This window comes from Strix aluco, chromosome 4 (genome assembly GCF_031877795.1).
Source record: "Strix aluco isolate bStrAlu1 chromosome 4, bStrAlu1.hap1, whole genome shotgun sequence".
Taxonomy (NCBI): domain Eukaryota; kingdom Metazoa; phylum Chordata; class Aves; order Strigiformes; family Strigidae; genus Strix; species Strix aluco.
The window spans coordinates 25,029,936-25,047,724 of record NC_133934.1 but is presented as its reverse complement, the minus strand read 5'-3'; the positions used below and the strand labels follow the sequence as shown (position 1 = coordinate 25,047,724).

The 17,789-nt window shown below is 35.8% G+C and overlaps 1 protein-coding gene across 1 annotated transcript in view; it reads left to right on the top strand.

Annotated features, from left to right (window-relative positions):
- The window catches only part of ARAP2 (ArfGAP with RhoGAP domain, ankyrin repeat and PH domain 2), a 141,503-nt gene that overhangs the window by 81,705 nt on the left and 42,009 nt on the right, over positions 1 to 17,789 (top strand). The window contains exons 19-24 of the mRNA XM_074822309.1: positions 626 to 689; positions 9,293 to 9,456; positions 11,478 to 11,690; positions 13,807 to 13,912; positions 15,813 to 15,960; positions 16,834 to 16,902. Coding sequence (XP_074678410.1) covers positions 626 to 689; positions 9,293 to 9,456; positions 11,478 to 11,690; positions 13,807 to 13,912; positions 15,813 to 15,960; positions 16,834 to 16,902 — 764 coding nt within the window. The remainder of the gene's footprint in view (positions 1 to 625; positions 690 to 9,292; positions 9,457 to 11,477; positions 11,691 to 13,806; positions 13,913 to 15,812; positions 15,961 to 16,833; positions 16,903 to 17,789) is intronic.

Below are 17,789 nucleotides of genomic sequence, written 5' to 3'. Positions count from 1 at the left end.
AGAATTAACTTTTAAGAATTTTGAATTAGTAAAGAGCTTACATTTAATTTACCATTTTTAGTATAGTGCATAGTATAGTTTTATAAGCACTGTTACTTAATAAAACTATCCACATGTATTTTCTGTATTATGTATAATGCAGGTGTTTTTCAGGGAGCTTTTTTAAGCAGGAATATCATAAGGTAACATAAAGAAGGGTGGCAGTGATCTTCACTATATAACATACAAGTCATGTTATGTTACTGTAAATATCTGCAGCCATTAGGTTTCAAGTAAATGATTCAAAAATCCATCTTCTGAATCATTATGTCTTCTGAAACTTCTATTTACAAGTTTGATTTTAATATAACACTGTAGCATGCTTTCACATTAAAAAGCACCTGTTTAACTTCTCTTTATAATTTTCTGTATTAATTTTTCTTGTAACTGTGAGTGTGTTGTGGTATTTTGTAGAGTTTTGTTTCTATTATCAGCAGTATTCTTTATTTGAAATGTTTAAGAATTCCATGCTCCTTTTGTCACTGAAGATAATTTTGAAAAAACATGTCTATATGTGCATGCATGTATGTGTCTATATGTATGTGTCTGTGTAGATCATACGAATAAGTATGTATTTTGTTTTCAGCAATCAGTAGTGTGATGCAAAATGGAGAGAAAATAGATGTCCTGCTGCTCGTTGAAAAAGGAAGGTAAATTTCCCATCTGAATAAAGCTTTGATCTGCTTTGATATTGATGTCTTAGAATTCTTGCTGATCAGTCATGGAGCTTTTTCACTTGCAGTTGCTAGAGAGGGTAAATTTGCAGACTTTTTAAAGGAGGGAAAGTCTTTGTGTATTAATTATGTTTTATGTCTGTGTCAGGAAATCTAACAAGTACTGCTTAATTAAAAGCAGTTTTCCCACTGAGAAAATTATTCCCAGTCAGATTAGTCTGCCAATAGCAGTTTCTTCAAAAGGACCTAACTTTTACCCTCTGAAGAAAGAGTACCTCTTCGGAGCATTTACCACTTACTTGTCAATTTTTTTATCACTTCCCAGAATTCTGTGTCTCAATCTATGTAGGTCAGGATTGAGAGAGTATGTGTGAGTCCCCTGGTTAGTCTTACTGTTATGTCTGATCTCAGTTAACAACATACTAGGTAGAAAAAAACATACTTGTGAAGCAAACATGATCCATATCTGCTCCCAAATAGGTAATACTCTGCTGAGATGACTGTCAAATATGGTGATATGGGAGGTTGAAACTTGAAGTGAGATAGGATATTTCTGCCTTATATATGGATACAAATTTAAAGATGAAAGTAAAATTATCAAAAATAATTCTTATTCTGTAATAGGTTGGAGTTTTTTTATTTCAGTGATAGATTATTGGGCAAAAGTTTGTGTAAGAAGTGGTACAGTGTTTACACAGTCTTCGTAACAGCCCAAAATAGGTTAATAAAGGAAGATTGTTTTTCTGTTTGGGGAAACAAAAAAAACCACACACAGATAGCTTTGACATCTCTTCAGAGTTGGAGAAACCTTCTGGAATAAACTCATTGTAACTTGTGTGTTCTGAAATTTAACTCTTCCTGAGATACTCTTTAAGTTCCAAAATTCATTAAGGTGATGCAGATCATAAACAAACACTTTTTCTGTTTTTTTGTTTTTTTTTGTTTTTTTTTTTTTTTTTCTGAAGAAGCATATTGAAAGATTCAGCATTAAGTAAGCTGCATAGAGCAACTAGGGGACCAGAGGTATCCTATTCAAGATTCAGTCCAGTAGATGAATACAAACTGTGCATCTAATTTCAGAGCTATCAGTGCTGAGCAAAACTTCTAGCTCCAAGTCAGTTTTTATTATTTCTTTCATAATAATATTTCTGTCAAGTGAGGGTAGGTTTTCGCTGAGCTGCTTTAATAGTTTAATGGAAATTCTGAACTATTTGGAAATAACTTCAACAGGAACACTGGCTGATTTATGGTGGCCATTAATATGTTTAATTTTTCTTCACTGAAGTCTGCCGTAAAGCATTTAAATGCATAGTGTTCACATTATCTTAACCATTAAAACCCATATGGGTATATAAGCTTTGGCATAGTGATTCTTGCTTAGGATATTACTCCAAAACTATCCAGGTGTTCAGCACAGTTGCATGATATTGCATCTTGCAGTGATAAGAAATTTAATATATGTGTGTGGAAAATGATTAAGTGTAAAATCACCCTCATCTTTAGACTCAATTATTGTAAATGGAAACAAAACCAGCAATCGTCCTTCTGCCCCTCCACACCCTAGATAAATTAATTAATACCTTTGAGACGTCATCAGCATCAACTAAATAATGCATCATACTTTCTAGGTTTTCCTATTTGTCTGTTATTTATAGCAGTGCTTGTCTAATGCCAACTTCGGCATAGATTGATCACTTGGAGGAGACCCTATATACTGATTTATTGACAACTTTCATGTTGATTTGTTAGTCACTTAAAACACAGGATAAATGGTAAAATAAATAAAAAAAAAAGTATTGCAAGAATGAAACAAAACAAGATTTTTCCAGAATTAAGAAAAGTTTGAAAAAAACAGAAGACCACTCCCCTTCTTTGAATAAAGAAATAGATGTTGTCGATGTGTTACAACATCTTGCTAAATTTTATTAGAAGAAGTGATGAAAATACCTTGAGTAAGCTCATACTGTTCTGTTAGTTTTGTTACTGACTTCAAACTAACTTCCCCTTACTTACAGATATGTATGCCTTTTTTTTCCAAGTCTCAGTTATTGAGTTGATTAAATAGGGAAAATAATACATTACATGTATCATATATCTTTTGCTTTGACACTTTTTCATTGGCTACTGTGGGCAAAAGAATGACTTAGGTTGTTACAAACTGACTTCTTACTTAAGAGTGATTTCATACGCAAGTAAACAGTTTCAGAACTATAAAAACTTCCAAGTCTTAGTGCTGAAATAATTATAATGTAATAAATCTAAGAATTCTGGACCTTCAAAAAAGATTTAATAAATTTATGTGTATGTTAAATTCATGGGGTATGTAAATTCAATGTTCATCTGATCCATAACTACTCAGAGGAAGCGTTTACAGTTGATTTTGGGCTGCAAGGTGCATAATGCTTTCCAGCTTGTATAAAATGCAAGAATTAAGCGAGAATACTACCAAAAGTCCTGTGAGATTTTTCTGAAGTGCCTTAGCTATGAATACATGTCATGGTTTGAGCCCAGAGGGAAACTGAGCATCATGCAGCTGTTCACTCACCTCTTCCCCCTCAGGAATGGTAAGGAGAAGATAAAGTAAAAAGGCTCAGGAATTGAGATAAGGGTACGGAGGGATGACTCACCCATTATGGTCAGGGGCAAAAGACAGATTCATTAGGGGAAGAAAAAGAACATCACTTTAATTCAAACACTAACACCACCACCACTTAACAGACAGAGTAGGACAGTGGGAAGCATTACCACATCTTAAAAAGGCTTCCCCCAATGCTTCTCTTCATCCTGGGCTCATTTTAATTTGCGATCTCTCTACCTCTTCCCCTGCAGCGGTGCACGGGGCAGGGAATGGGGTTATGGTCAGTTCACCGCTCCTTCCTCCTCAGAGGGAGGATTCCTCGCGTTCTTCCCTGCTCCAGCGTGGTGTCCCTGTCACGGGAGACAGTCCTCCACGAACTTTCTTTGATGTGAGTCCTTCCCATGGGCTGCAGCCATTTCTGTGCCACTCTGGCGTGGGTCACCTCCGTGTGTTGCAGTCCTCCCAGCACTGAACTACAACAGTGGGGGCTTCTTCCCACAGAGTCCCAGCCTTCTTCAGGCACAGCCACCTGCTCCAGTGTGGGGTTCTCCATGGGCTGCAAGTGGGCATCTGCTCCACCATGGACCTCCATGGGCTGCAGGGGCACAGCCTGCCCTCTCACCATGGGCTGCAGGTTGGGGGTCTCTGTTCTGGTGCACCTCTCCCTCTTCTTCCTTCATTCTTCCACTGACCTTGGTGTTCACATAGGTGTCCTCCTCACAACTCCTACTCACAAGTCTAACTCCTCCTCCCAGATTCCCCTTAAATATGTCATCACAGAGGCACAGCCACCATCACTAATTGGCTCAGCCTTGGCCGGCAATGGGTCCGACTTGGGAGCCGGGGGAGCTTTGAGAAGCTTCTCACAGGGGACCACTGCTGTAGCCCCCTCCCCCACTACCAAAAACCCTGCCACACAAACCCAGCACAAGTCCACTCCCGCCCCTGTTTCCCCCCCTGCCGCTTCCTCTACCCTGTTTTCTACTTAGCAACTTGCTGTTCATTTATTCTCTGACACATTCAGTGAAAGAAGACTACCAGCTCAGAAATAAGAGGTTGTAATCATACTATACATTGCGAAGTAATAGCATATCATGAGAGGCTGAACCAGGCTAAAACATTTTCAAAGCAAAAAGACTTTCTCTTTTGAAGATTGTTGGATTTTTTTAAGATCAGTGTACCTCCTAAATTTTCACGATAATCCTAAACTTTCTCTAATTCTATTTTTTTTCAGATCTCAAAGTTATTTCATGTTTGTCTTTGGGTATCTTTGCTAAAGTAAATTAGAGAGCAACACACTCCCTTGAGTAGCACCTGTTGAAATTTTCCTGCACTCTGATCTCTGTTGGAACATATTGTCAACCTGTTAGAACTATCTCCAACCCAGCTGGAAATCCTGACTTCTCACAACACTGTTTTCTTATGCCTTAATCAGATGGTCATTCACCCTCTCTTATGTTTTGCTTTCATAGTTAAAATGCTTCTTGAGTTCTTGCTAGAAATGGCAAACCATTTTCCAGATTTCTGCCTCTAATGCTTCTCTCTGTCACACAGAGATGTCCTCTGGTTTGCTTCATGTTCAGTTTGGATTTTTTCCCCCTTGATCTCTCCTATCTATTTGTAAAATTCCTTAAGTGACTGGTGATACTTGATCTCTTGTTGCCATCCAAACAGAAGTTGCATAGCAGATAGGGGAAGAAGCTACTCCTGGGTAGTTCAACAGAGGTCAACAGAGGGATCTGTACACTGAAGAGAGGAAAGGTGTCTGAAAACAACTGTGTACAGTAATTTTAAAGTATATCTTCTCAATACAAAACGTAATGCAAAATCTCTAATGCCGTACTTTAAGGAAAAAGAGTTGTGCAGACAATTCAGTTTCAAAAGTTTCTTCTTTTTTTCTGTAATCATTTAAGCTCTCTCTTAGGTGAATGTTTTCAGACCATAATGTAATCCAGCTGGTGCTTTTTTTTCCCTGCTACAGTTTTCTTGTAGTTAGCTCTTTCTTATTATAGATAATAAACCTTCCCTACATACTGGCATACTGGCACAATTTCCCTATGCTGATGGTTCATTAATTACAATGCTTTCTTCTTAACCCTTTGATGACAGCAGTAAGATTTCTTGTAAAATGCAGTTATGAGCACAAAATTCTAGAATCTGGAAATAACCTAAACATAAGACTCAGAGGAATGAAAGGACTTGTGCTTCCAGTATGATGTGCTGGATATAAGACCCTTAATATCCTTTGAAGAAATATTGCTGACCTTTGTTGTATATCTGTAATTATTAGCTGAATTTCCATGCTTTATTTGCAATTTCATTATTCCGATATAATTTCATAACATTCGCATACCTTCTTGGTACCTCTGTTTTCAGATTATTAGAATCACTTGAATATTGCTGGAGGGCACTGAGTTCTGCTGATGCCTGTTTCTCACCCTTCTTCCCCCAACCCTTACCCAGAATCACTTAGTATCACTGCTTTCCCAGTGCAGAGTTGTGCAACAAAGCATACAGACATAGCTAAAGGTAGTAGACTTTGCAAGATGGGTTAAAGATAAGCCTTTGCACTGTTGTTGATAAAGTGTGCTCACGTATGTTGTTTGTCTGACTACTGGTGTGGAAGGATGTGATGATAGTCCACAGTAAAGTTGAAAAGCTAACAGTAGCCTCCTTGATGTTGCGACTAGGTGATCTTGGACTGCGGCAGTCATTTGTGCCAGTTCAGTTGCCTCAATTCACTAAGGCAGAAATCTACCTTGGCGGGCCTTCTTGTTTGTTTGAGTACTTAAATTATTAATTTCTTGAGTATGGACTGTATGTGCTTTGCACTTAACAAAGCAAAAACTCTACCATTATTCACTGTGTAGTCACTATTGCTAGCTGTTTGATATGAAGTGTCTGCTCTTTATCAATTTTTTGAACTGGAAGAAGTAACACACGCATAAACATACTGTAGAAGGCACTGAATTTATATTGTAGGAATGCATTTCAGTTCAGAGTGTGCAAAGTAGTTGTTAGTCCGCATGATAGGTAGATCTTTGTAAACATTATAGTAAAATTTCTTTCAAACATGATTACTTCTATAAGCTTAGAAGTATTCTTGACATTACGTTGTTCAGTTTTGTGGTACGTGGGACACTTCAGCCTGTGTTTATATGCTTAGTCTTAAGCCTTGCATTTAATATAACTTTATATTTTAATAATAGCAATTAGTTCAGTGAGAAATACATGTATTTGTTATTTTTACTGTCTCTGAAAACTGGAAGAGATGATGATATTGATATGAAAAGCAGAAGCTAGATCTGCAAAGTTGTCTCTATTACTTCATGAAGTTCTGTAGACTTCTGGTGTGCTTTGGGGAAAGTTCTGCTTTTCTGCTGGTAACTGTTTTCATACCACCTTCCACATTCATGGAGATCAACAAATGGTTTCCAAGTAGGAAAAAAAGTTGTTAAGTTTGGCTGAAAGTGTTAGAATTAGAAGAAATTATTAAACTTCTTATTCCTACACTGTTGTATGTTTTTATGATTTAAATGTATCCTGGCTGTGCCCTCTGCCAAAAATACTGTGGTTTGAGATGAGCTTTCTAAGCCACTTCCACAGTAAACTGACTGAATTCTGAACTGTGTCTGGTACTGATTTCATTTCCTTTTCTCCCTTCTTCTCTTTTATGGTGTTGTAGTAAATGCTAAAATTGCTTCTCTGACTTACCTGACTTTCTTTAGGTGACTGAGATTCTTGACTGAGCAAAATTAATAATTTTTTGGAAAGTAATTAGTTACCTTCCATGAACAAACCGAGTTCCACAATAGCAGCAAGTTCTTTCACATTTATATTTTTTTACTAGCAATTTATCTTTCATGACTGTGTTGGTGCTATAGGGCTGCTACTTAAACAGATACCCCATTTTCGTTGTCAGTTATTAAGTAACCTCTTCCTCTGTAATTTGAGTTTAACTCAACAGATTTTCAAGTTTTAGAAAACAATGAGAGCATCATCTCTTGGTAGTTCTGATACTTCTTTTCTAATGTGATGCACTGAGGGGAAGATGGGAAGATCCATAGAGTACAAGATGGTCTTTTTCACATAGTTTAGGTAATTCATATATCACAACAGTTGATTGACAGGCACATGATGTAGACTTTCATATCTCTGTGAAAAATACAGATAAATTCAAATTACCTTGGAAGTTCAATACACTACTATATTTCCTCTCTGGTACCGATTCATTGATATACAGCAGAGTTGCCCTTTTCTTGTTTAGAATTAATAATATTTTCACTTTACAGTATGCTGCTTCCTGTACATGTCATAATTCTTTAGATAACAAAAAATAATCTGTTGAGACTTCCATTTATCCTTTTGCATAATACTGTAATGCAAATCCAGCTGTTCTGCAGGGAAAATAAAAGCACAGTAACACGCATACGTGTGTGCATCTCTTGTGTTGGGAAGCACCATAAACCTTTTATAAGTCATAGTCCTAACCTCTGCTGATCTGCGAATAATAGTTCTAAGGGAATAGTGTAACATGCACTGTCAGACTCTCTTCCAGTCAGTTCAGACTTTTTCATATCCTCTTCTCTATGGCTACAGCAATTCTGGAGGATGTCGGAGTGATGTGTTGCTTGGAAGCCATTGGTTGAGAACCGCCTATGTAGGATATCTGTTCTGACAGGTCTTCAGAAAATGGTTGAAAGTATTGAATTGGGCACACTCATTTTGCTGTAAAAACTTGAGAGCTTTATGCAAATTATTGTTCTTTCTTAATGGAAGAGAGAGGCTGAGTGTTTCTACTAGCCAGGCATGTATTGTGGTTAATAGGACTTTTGAAGTCATGAAGTAGAGGCTTTTTAAAAAAGCAGCTTCAGTAAGATGAAGTATGTGTGTTTCCTACTCTGCTGCTGAATGGCTAAGTCTATATGGTGGATCCTGAGAATACTTCAGATCCTGGGTCTGTGTGTGTACATTGCATCCTCACTTCCTATCAAGATATGAATTCTAGAATGGAAACGCTTATAAAAGCAAAATTGAAAGATGTTATTAAAAAAAAAAGTGATTAAATATTCCATCATTATATAAAATGTTTTTTTCTAAATAAAATAATCAAAATTAGTGTTTGTTTATATTTTGATGAAAGTATTTTCATAGAAGTTCAATAGAACATTTTAACTTTTCCTAATTAGCAATTGTCATTAAAGAAAATGAATCCCTTACATTTCTTTAGTGGGAGACAAAGAGTATGTATGTAGAAAAGTTTGTTTGCTTTTTAACACTTAAACCAGTTGTTTATTACATACATGCATATGGGTGGACATACACTCTTAAACTTCAATTTTGGCATTGTCTCTTAGAAGCCAGCCTGTCAGAGTAAACAAAGGAGGTGATTTTAGCATGTTTAAATAATAAAACCAGGACAGGGCCATGCTTTGAGATGAACAGGTAATTAAAGTGTTGCTTTAACTTACTTTACCTCAACTCTTAGTTTTATCATACATGTTGCTTAGCTCTGTGATTTCTTGAGGGTGATCATTTTGATACATGTGAAGGAGGGAAGTTCTGTTTGTTTCAGCTCCTCTACAGAAGTGTGGGGAGTGGTGAGGAATAGATAAGAAGGAAAGCCTCTTCCAGTATTGAAGGTTGTCTCTCAATCTCTGTTTCCCGCTTAACTGTGGACTTGGATTTATGAATGCACAATATAGGAGCAAGACTAAAGAAGAGTAATTAAAATGTTGGTCAGGTCGTTTCAAAGGCCCGTGACAGTGTTTGTGGATATTCTTTCATTTATTGTGAGAGTGCAGGTACAAATGTAGTTGGAAAAAAAAAAAAAAGATGCCGTAACAAAAGGCTACCACCACAGCTTTATGTGGTGGAAGGTGCCTTGATGTCTTATTCTAAGTAGTTCTTATTTTTTCCAGACATCTGCTATGTTGCTGTAGTACAATAACATCACTTTTATATTTCTTTCCTGCATTCAAAATATTTTTATACTTTTCAGAACACTATACATCCATGGCCATACGAAGCTGGATTTCATGGTCTGGTATGCTGCAATTGAAAAAGCAGCAGGTACAGATGGTAATGCATTACAAGATCAGCAGCTCAGCAAAAATGATGTTCCTATTATAGTGGACAGCTGTGTAGCATTTGTTACACAGTATGGTAAGTATAGCGGATTTTATCCAACCTAAGATCATTTGTATAATATCTAAGCCCCCACACCATCAGATTTTATTGAATGAGTTTATGTATTACGTAAAGTAAAACAATACCCCTCGTTAGCCTCTCCACTTTGAAGCGATTATGAAGTACACTGCCACACATCTGAGAATGGGCAATTTGGGGAAATACAACTTGGTAAATGCCCTTTATAGACACCTTCCTATTTTAAAAATTGACTTGTTTGCCTGATGTAGCTCAGCCTTGGGGTCCAGTGTCTCAGTGCAGAACACCTCAGCCCTGAAAATAAGCTATGTTAACCAGGAAAGGCTGTGGCCTGGACCAGTCAGCATATCTTCTGTGAAACTGATTTAACTGTCGAACCCAGCTCAATCTTAAGGCTGCTGTTTTTTCAGCATAATAGGCTAAGGATGTATAGTCAGCTACTGTTTAAGTAAATTTTGCCAGCATAACTTTCCATAGCATTAGATCATATGCAGATGATGTCTGTGTCCTTTTTACTACTGCAAATTCATCAGTTTTCTTGTGAAATGCTGAATACATATCAACCCTGTACAAAACTTGTCTTCAGGATAGATGTGTCTGTAACCTCTGTCAGTATGAGAGACCTTAATATGTATTTCAGTGGTATAAGTTTAACTAAATAACTTTTAAATATGGCAGCACTGTGTTATGGTAAATAGTTGTGTCTGGATTACAACTATTGCCTAAAATCAAGAAAAAAAATGTTTATGCTAGATTATTTTTTAATCATTAGCAATAGGAATTATTCTAAATATAGTTTACACTGTTTCATGTACTGAAATGTTGTTAAAACAGGGTGATCATGTCCTCCACTCAGAACAATTGCTCATGTGTGTTCTAAATTAAAAATAAATCTCCTAATGTTTTTAAATAAGTTAGATCTTTATTGAAAAATAAGTTTTTTCAGGATCAGCATTACTGGATGTTAAAATACTCACCTGAAAGCTGAAGGAATTATTTGTATGCATTGCTTGTATGCATACATGTTTTTGTGTCATCATGGTAAAGGTTCTGTAGACACTATTGGGTCCCACAGCTGTTCCTGACAGTAACAACACAAAGGCAGTATCAAATGGTAGCGCTTGTGGGCATTACAGGAAAGGTGAATTGCAAGAACATAAGACATGATTTCACAGGTTTTGACAGAGTACTTAATTTGACAGGTACATAAGAAAAGCAGGGTTTTTGTATAAAATATGATTCTCTTTCAAGAAATGTGGGGAATGTGGGAAACACCTCTACAAAGAGAAGCAGCGAGATTGCACATCTATGCAAAACTTCCACAAGTTTTTTTTAAAAAATAAAATGTTTTGGCTACTCTCATATGCAGTAATTGAAGGTAGTCTTGAGTGTGTTTTAGACTATGAATTTTCTTTTAAGTTCGCCTTGGGCGTTGGTGGTTTTAGTTGTTAAATATAAGAATAGTGAGTGCCTGATATCTTCCCAAATGTGAGAAAAATCAGAAAAAAGGAATACTTTCTACTAATCTTGAGGATTTTAAGAGTGAAAGTTTCAGGTTGGAATAATACAATAACACTTAACAGTGTCCTAAGTTGAGTTGATCAGTACAGTAATAAAATAGTGGGAGTTTTGCTCATGAAAGCAGCTGTGTTTTAAGTGTAATACACCACCAGTCATCAAAAGTTCTTTTCTTTACTGTGCCTTTTGAAATTTATTTTAGGAAATCCTGAAGAGATCTGGGGATTTGAATTGCCTGTAAAGTATTCCTGAAATTGTGATCCTAGGCTTGCTTAATATTATGATGTGTATTTTTGCAAAGAGGTCTGGTTGGGTGTAAGCAGACTTGACAGTGTTTTACTAACAAAGTGAGTACATGCAGAAGGTCAGAGAGGTTTTAGTAGGAAATACAGTGTGTTTGACAGCCAGATATGCTTTTCATGTAGTAACATTTAGAATTTTTAAAAAAATACTTGATTTTACATTTACTTATTTTTCTGTCCTGTATTTCTGTAACTTAGGTTTAGGTAGCAAGCAGATCTACCTTAAGAATGGCGATTCTTCCAGTGTGGCTGAACTGCTGGAAAGCTTCAAAAAAGATGCAAGGAGTGTTAAACTAAGAGCAGGAAAACATCAGCTTGAAGATGTGACTGACGTATTGAAGAGTTTTCTTTCTCAAATAGATGATGCACTTCTCACTAAAGAACTTTATCCATTCTGGATCTCTGCATTAGGTAATGTATTCAATAACATTCAATACAAGAAAGGTTGTATGTGCATTTTCAGTATCAAATTTGAGGGAGTTGTTAATTACTTGCCATGTGTCAACCTATGTTATTTGATAATCATCAGAACAATTTTAGCGAGGAAAAAAATGTTCAGAGCTTGGCTGCAATAGACTTAGTTAATTAGAGATGATTTGCCTTTAAATGAAACAGAATAATAATAACAAATAGCAATGTTTCCCTGACAATACATTTGTAAACGGTAGACCAATATTGCACTGTGTCATAGTTGGATCAGCCAAAGTAAGAAGTGATGTTTAATGCTTTATGGAAACATTGATGGTAGAATTTAGTAAGTAGACAAACTTTAGAGTAGGAAAAAAGCGTGTACTCTATCTTTTGACCATATGTAGAAGTTTACTTCAAAAGTGGCAAAACGTTGATGCTATCATCTGCATGATAGTTAAATGATAGTCTTGCTGCTTAAATTCTTCAAATACCCTTTATGAACGTTCACACAGTTATGTATATTAACAGTGTAAACTTATTAAAAACTGTTACTTGCTTTTTGTTTCCTTAGAAATATTAATCTAATTTGAAAGAAAATGTAAGTAACTTTAACCCAGACTGTAACTTGTGATGTATTTAAAACATGAGGATGTGTGTCCCTGTACGGCTGGAAACAGAACCATAAGACTACCAATACATTAATTAGTTACTCATTACATAAATTGTGATGATTTTTACAGTGTTCTTAGAAGATAGCTGTATTTCTGTTTGTCTCTATATTGCAGTATTTCCCTCCCAAAATTGCAGATGATGTGTAGCAGTAACATAGGTGCATAGCAAAAGCTAAGATAGAACATGAATTTCTACATTAATGCATTGAAATCATATAGGACTATTTACTGTGTGGCAAGATTTGTCTTAAAAAAATAACTAAAAGCGTATTTCTCTGATTTTTCTCAAGTTCAAACATATGGAGGTTGCTTTAATATGAACCACTAGAAATTTGGGAAATTCAAGTATGAATATTACACTTTTTGACTTTAACCTTAATTTGAACAAACTAGAAGAATATTAAGAATTCATTCACTTACCATGTTAGTCTCATCATAAATCAGAAAAAGTTGTATCTGTAGCAGTTTAGATTTAAGTTAGCTCTTTTGTGAAAGTGCATAATGGCGTTATAGTGATTTAACTTCCTGATTTGTACATGGGGTTAAAGTTCTGCTTCAGCTTTACAGCAGAGAATCCTGTCCTGTTACATTTAAGTGACACTGAAGGTACTTGTGGGAGAACTAAAACACTGAGAAAGATAAGAGTAGAAGGCATTTAAACTTTTTTTGCTGTTTGTTTATTTTTTCTTCCAATTACTGAAGAAATCAAAATATAGTGCAGTAGTTAGTGGAGAGTGCTAGCAACCACCTGGAGAGATGAGAGAAATAAATAAAATTTACATTAACTTTGCTCATGTCCCGAGCAGGATTATGCTCTGTAGTATCTATGCAGTACAGGGAGGCAGACTTAACTTGAAGGTAGAGAGCTGTGACTGTGTCTCAGATACTATAATTCCCAAGACTGGAATTCCTATCATCAGCTCTGCCACTGTTGAGCTATGTAACTTGCACAACTTATTCACCATCCCCTTCCCTGTTGCTCTTCTTTTATCAGTCTTACATAGCTGGATCTTTAAACTTTGGGCCTTGAAACACTTTTTGGATAAAAGTCAAAAAAGATGAAAAGGTCTTATCTCTGAGAACTCTTAGAAGTGCATTTGCACTTGTGCATACACAGGTGCACTCACACATGTGCAGGCACAAACTACAGATTAAATATCCCTTGAGAGGAAAAGTCACTGCTGTCCTGGGATTTAGCCTTAAACTGTAGCAAATGGTGCTTGAATATAGAACTGGCCCTCTTATTGCTGATATTGTTTCCCTGAACTGGTGTACAATAATAAACTTTGTTAACAGTAGATTGTCAGTATTGCATTTATGAAGAGGTTGATTGGGTAAATTGTTAATTTTAAATGAGTAGATGATGCCACTATAGTTAATGAGAACTGCCATTGGTTTTTAGTATGCATTCTTACTAATGCTCAATGATTATTATTTTCCGGCAGATACACAGAATGAAAAGGAACGTGTGAGGAAGTATGGAGCTTTTATTCGGACACTTCCACCAGTCAATAGGGCAACTTTGGCTGCTTTAATTGAACATCTTTACAGGTCAATGCAAATGATACACAGTAGCAGAGAAATTCTTGTAATGTTTTCTCAGTATAACTCTACCATAAATGAAATGTGACTTGTTTCATTAATTAGTAAGCATCAAAAGCTTACCTAGTTGTGACAATTAAATATATTTGATACCGTTTAATTTATAGTGTGTTTTTTCTTTGATTTTATATTTAGCAATAGGTATCTATAAATAGGTATCTATAAATTTCAATGGGTTGGAACAACCTTACAGCAAGAGAGAGGGCTCCTCGTGTATGTGTCCAAGTAGGGTAATTTTTGATGTAGATTCTTTATATGAACTCATTCTATCCCAGTCTGCTACTCTTCCAGGGGATTGTTGCAAATCATTCTTGAAATTAAAAGATTTTTTTTCAGGGAAAATGTCCTTCTCCACAATCTGTATTGCACATAATAACTTTGTGAATTAGCTACCCTTTCTGTTTTTTGTCAGTGCTTCATTTTTCAACTGAAGTGGCAGTAGAGAATATCCAAAATATAAACTTGTTTAAGCACAAAGGTCATGTCTTATTCCTAGATAAACAGCAGCAAATATATAAAATTGTGTGACTTTGATGATTTTGCAGTGTCATGGTTAAATACTAATGGCCTTTATTACATTGTGTATTGAACAAGTGAAATTATATTCCTGGTAAATTGTAGTGGGTAGAGAATGCGTAGAACCTTTTCTTTACAGGGTATTGTGTTCAGAAATTATATTACATACCCAGGTACATAGCAGATGTCCTTTAAAAACTATTTATATGATTATTAAATTGTTTGGTGCCATTATTTGGATAAAGATTATAGAAAGTATTGTATTTAATGGTATTTCTAAGCATATCCAGTTCAGATATATTAATATGCTGTCATATATGTTCCGAAAGTAGTTTGAATTTATGTGTTTAACAGCCAAAATGTTGTGATACTTTAAAGTGTTTGCTTCTAAAAGAGGGCATGTTATGCAAACAACAGAACTGACATGAAAACTTTACCGTAAATATAGAAACTGAGAAGGATCTCATTTCTTTCCACATTTTGTTTGATCTTAGATCATACGTTTGTAGGATATACTTACATAACATAATATAGTGAAGCAGTGAAGCTGTGTTAGTGTTGATACAGCCTCACCTTGAGTATTGTGTGCAGTTCTGGGCCCCAGAATTTAAGATGATTGTCAAGGTCCTTGAATGCATCCAGAGGAGGGCAACAAATCTGGTGAAAGGGCTGGAAGGAATGTCCTATGGGGAGTGACTGAGGACTTCGGGTTTGTCTAATTTGGAGAAAAGGAGGCTGAGGGGTGACCTCATTGCCCTCTACAGCTTCCTGAGGAGGGGAAGTGGAGAGGGAGGTGCTGAGCTCTTCTCCCTGGGATCCAGTGATAGGACACATGGGAAGGTTCAAAGCTGAGTCAGGGGAGGTTCAGACTGAACATGAGGAAACATTTCTTTACCGAGAGGGCGGTCAAACACTGGATCCGGCTTCCTAGAGAGGTAGTCAGTGCTCCAAGCCTGTCAGTGTTTAAGAGGCATTTGGACAGTGCCCTTAATAACATGCTTTAACTTTTGGTCAGACCTTAGGTGATCAGGCAGTCAGACTAGATGATCATTGTAAGTCCCTTCCGACTGAACTATTCTATACTGTTTTTATTCTATTCTAAATAATTTTGATATCACTAGAGATGCAGATAGAAAGTATAACTTTTCATTTCTGTAATGAGATGTGAGATAATATAAAGAAATAAATACAAAAAAGAACTAACAATATAAGATTTTTTCATTGCATTTAATGTAGTTATTCCTTTTGAAATGCACTCCAGATTTTGTAGAGGAGCCTCAGACAATTAAAGGAACAATCAAACCTTCTAATATGTTTATTTTTCGTTCAACAGGGTGCAGATGTGTTCTGAAATCAATCATATGAACCCTCACAATCTAGCCATGGTGTTTTCCTCATGCTTATTTCAAACTAAAGGCCAAACTAGTGAAGAAGTCAATGTAATTGAAGATCTAATTAAAAATTATGTGCAACTTTTTGATGTAGGTATCTTTTATATAAAAATATCCTAATTGCTCAGCTGTTAGACATGCTAAAGTATAGAAATATTCTTAAAGATGATCTTCCTAGTAGTTACACTGTCTAAGGATTTGCAGGGCTTTTGAACTCTAATTCAGTGAACATTGTTCTTTGTCTGCTTTAAGTTTTATTTCCCAGCTAGCTTAGCCTTTGTAGGAAAGTCTGTATTTATAGGATTGCTGTGAGCTACTGTTTTCCACAATGGTGCATATTCTTCTTGCTGACACCAGCATACCAATTTTAAGAGAATTTGAAGATCATGGCTATTAAAAAGAATACTTCTATTCAAATTTTATGGGCCTGATCAAAACTGAAGCATGGAAGAATTCTGTGTTCTTAGTCTCTGAGCTGTGGTTACAATAAAGACTAGAGAAAGTGTTTGGTTCCTTAGGCCTAGAAGGAACTTTAAATCCAACTATGGAAAAGATACTACTAGCAGCAACTCGTATTAGTCTTTTTGGTGTAGAGTTTACTGTACCACTATAAATGGCACAGTATGTATGTTTGGCAGTTTTTCATGGAGTCCTTGTTCTTCTAATATTATTTGGTAAAGTTTATAATAACAAATCCCATCAATGAAGTGCTCTTTCTGACTGATAGGATATTTTGCGTAGATACTTCTTTAAGAACATGATTAACAGTATTGTTAATTATAACAATGTTTGTTATTGTTACATTATTATTAATTATTTGCTAGTGTTAGATGTAAGCATTCCTCTGTGTTTGTATTTTTCTTAGTTTATTATATTAATTTAGTGTTTGCTAGTTTATGTTGTAATTTTTATACAAGCTTCCTTATACTTATTAATTGATTAACGATGATCTGTTTTAAACAGATAAACGAAGGTCAGGTCAAACAAATGGATATAGAGAACAGCTTTATTACCAGGTGGAGAGACACTCAGGTAAGTGGCAAATATCAACTGGTACGAAAACAATTTTAACAAAGACTGTTTTATTGTTTACAGGTTTTTATACCTAGATTTCTAAATGTAAATTTCTAAGTTTGTATTGTGACCAGTGTTGTTAACTACAGAGCTGAGGGAAATAAAATGAAATAAAAGAGGAGACATAAACTTATAAAACAAAACAGTTCTGTGTAAAGCATACTGTGGCATTACATTTCTGTCCTGAGCACAGGGATAACTTACAGGTTGTTACATGCTTTTACTATGGTTCATAAATTGTACTAGAAGAAAATGGTCAACATTTGCAAGTGTGAAACTGGTGACCTGTCTTTTTTTAGTTTTAAACTTGCATATTAAATACCTTCGTGAGTATATTAATATTTCTATTATTTCATGAGCTTTGGGTATACATGGTCTCTCTTCATTAGAGTTTCACCATCCCTTTGAGTTTAAAGCACCTGAATCTTTAGCTGCATCCTGTTTTGTGACCATTTCTAGAACCCCAAAGCACAAATATTATTTGGGGAAGCTTCAGACACATACTAACAGTCAAACTGAACTTCGGGATACAATATAAAAAAATGGGAGATCTTATGCCACTTATTACCATCTTGAGTTCCAGTCTTGCCTGTAATAACTTTTGAATAACCTCAGAGTGGTAAGAAACAGGGACGTGATAGCATGTTTCACTGTCTGAATGGTATTTGTGTCCAGTCCTAACTGAAGAAAAAATTGGTAAGTTTCATAACATTACCAAGGTGGTTGAATTAAGAGAGGTAAAAGGAAACATAGGGAGCTTAAAAGCTTTTTCATAAATCTAAAGTAGTGGAGAAGAAACTTTCAGTGATTTTGGAGCTTATAGGGCTTTAGGAACTAATAGAAAG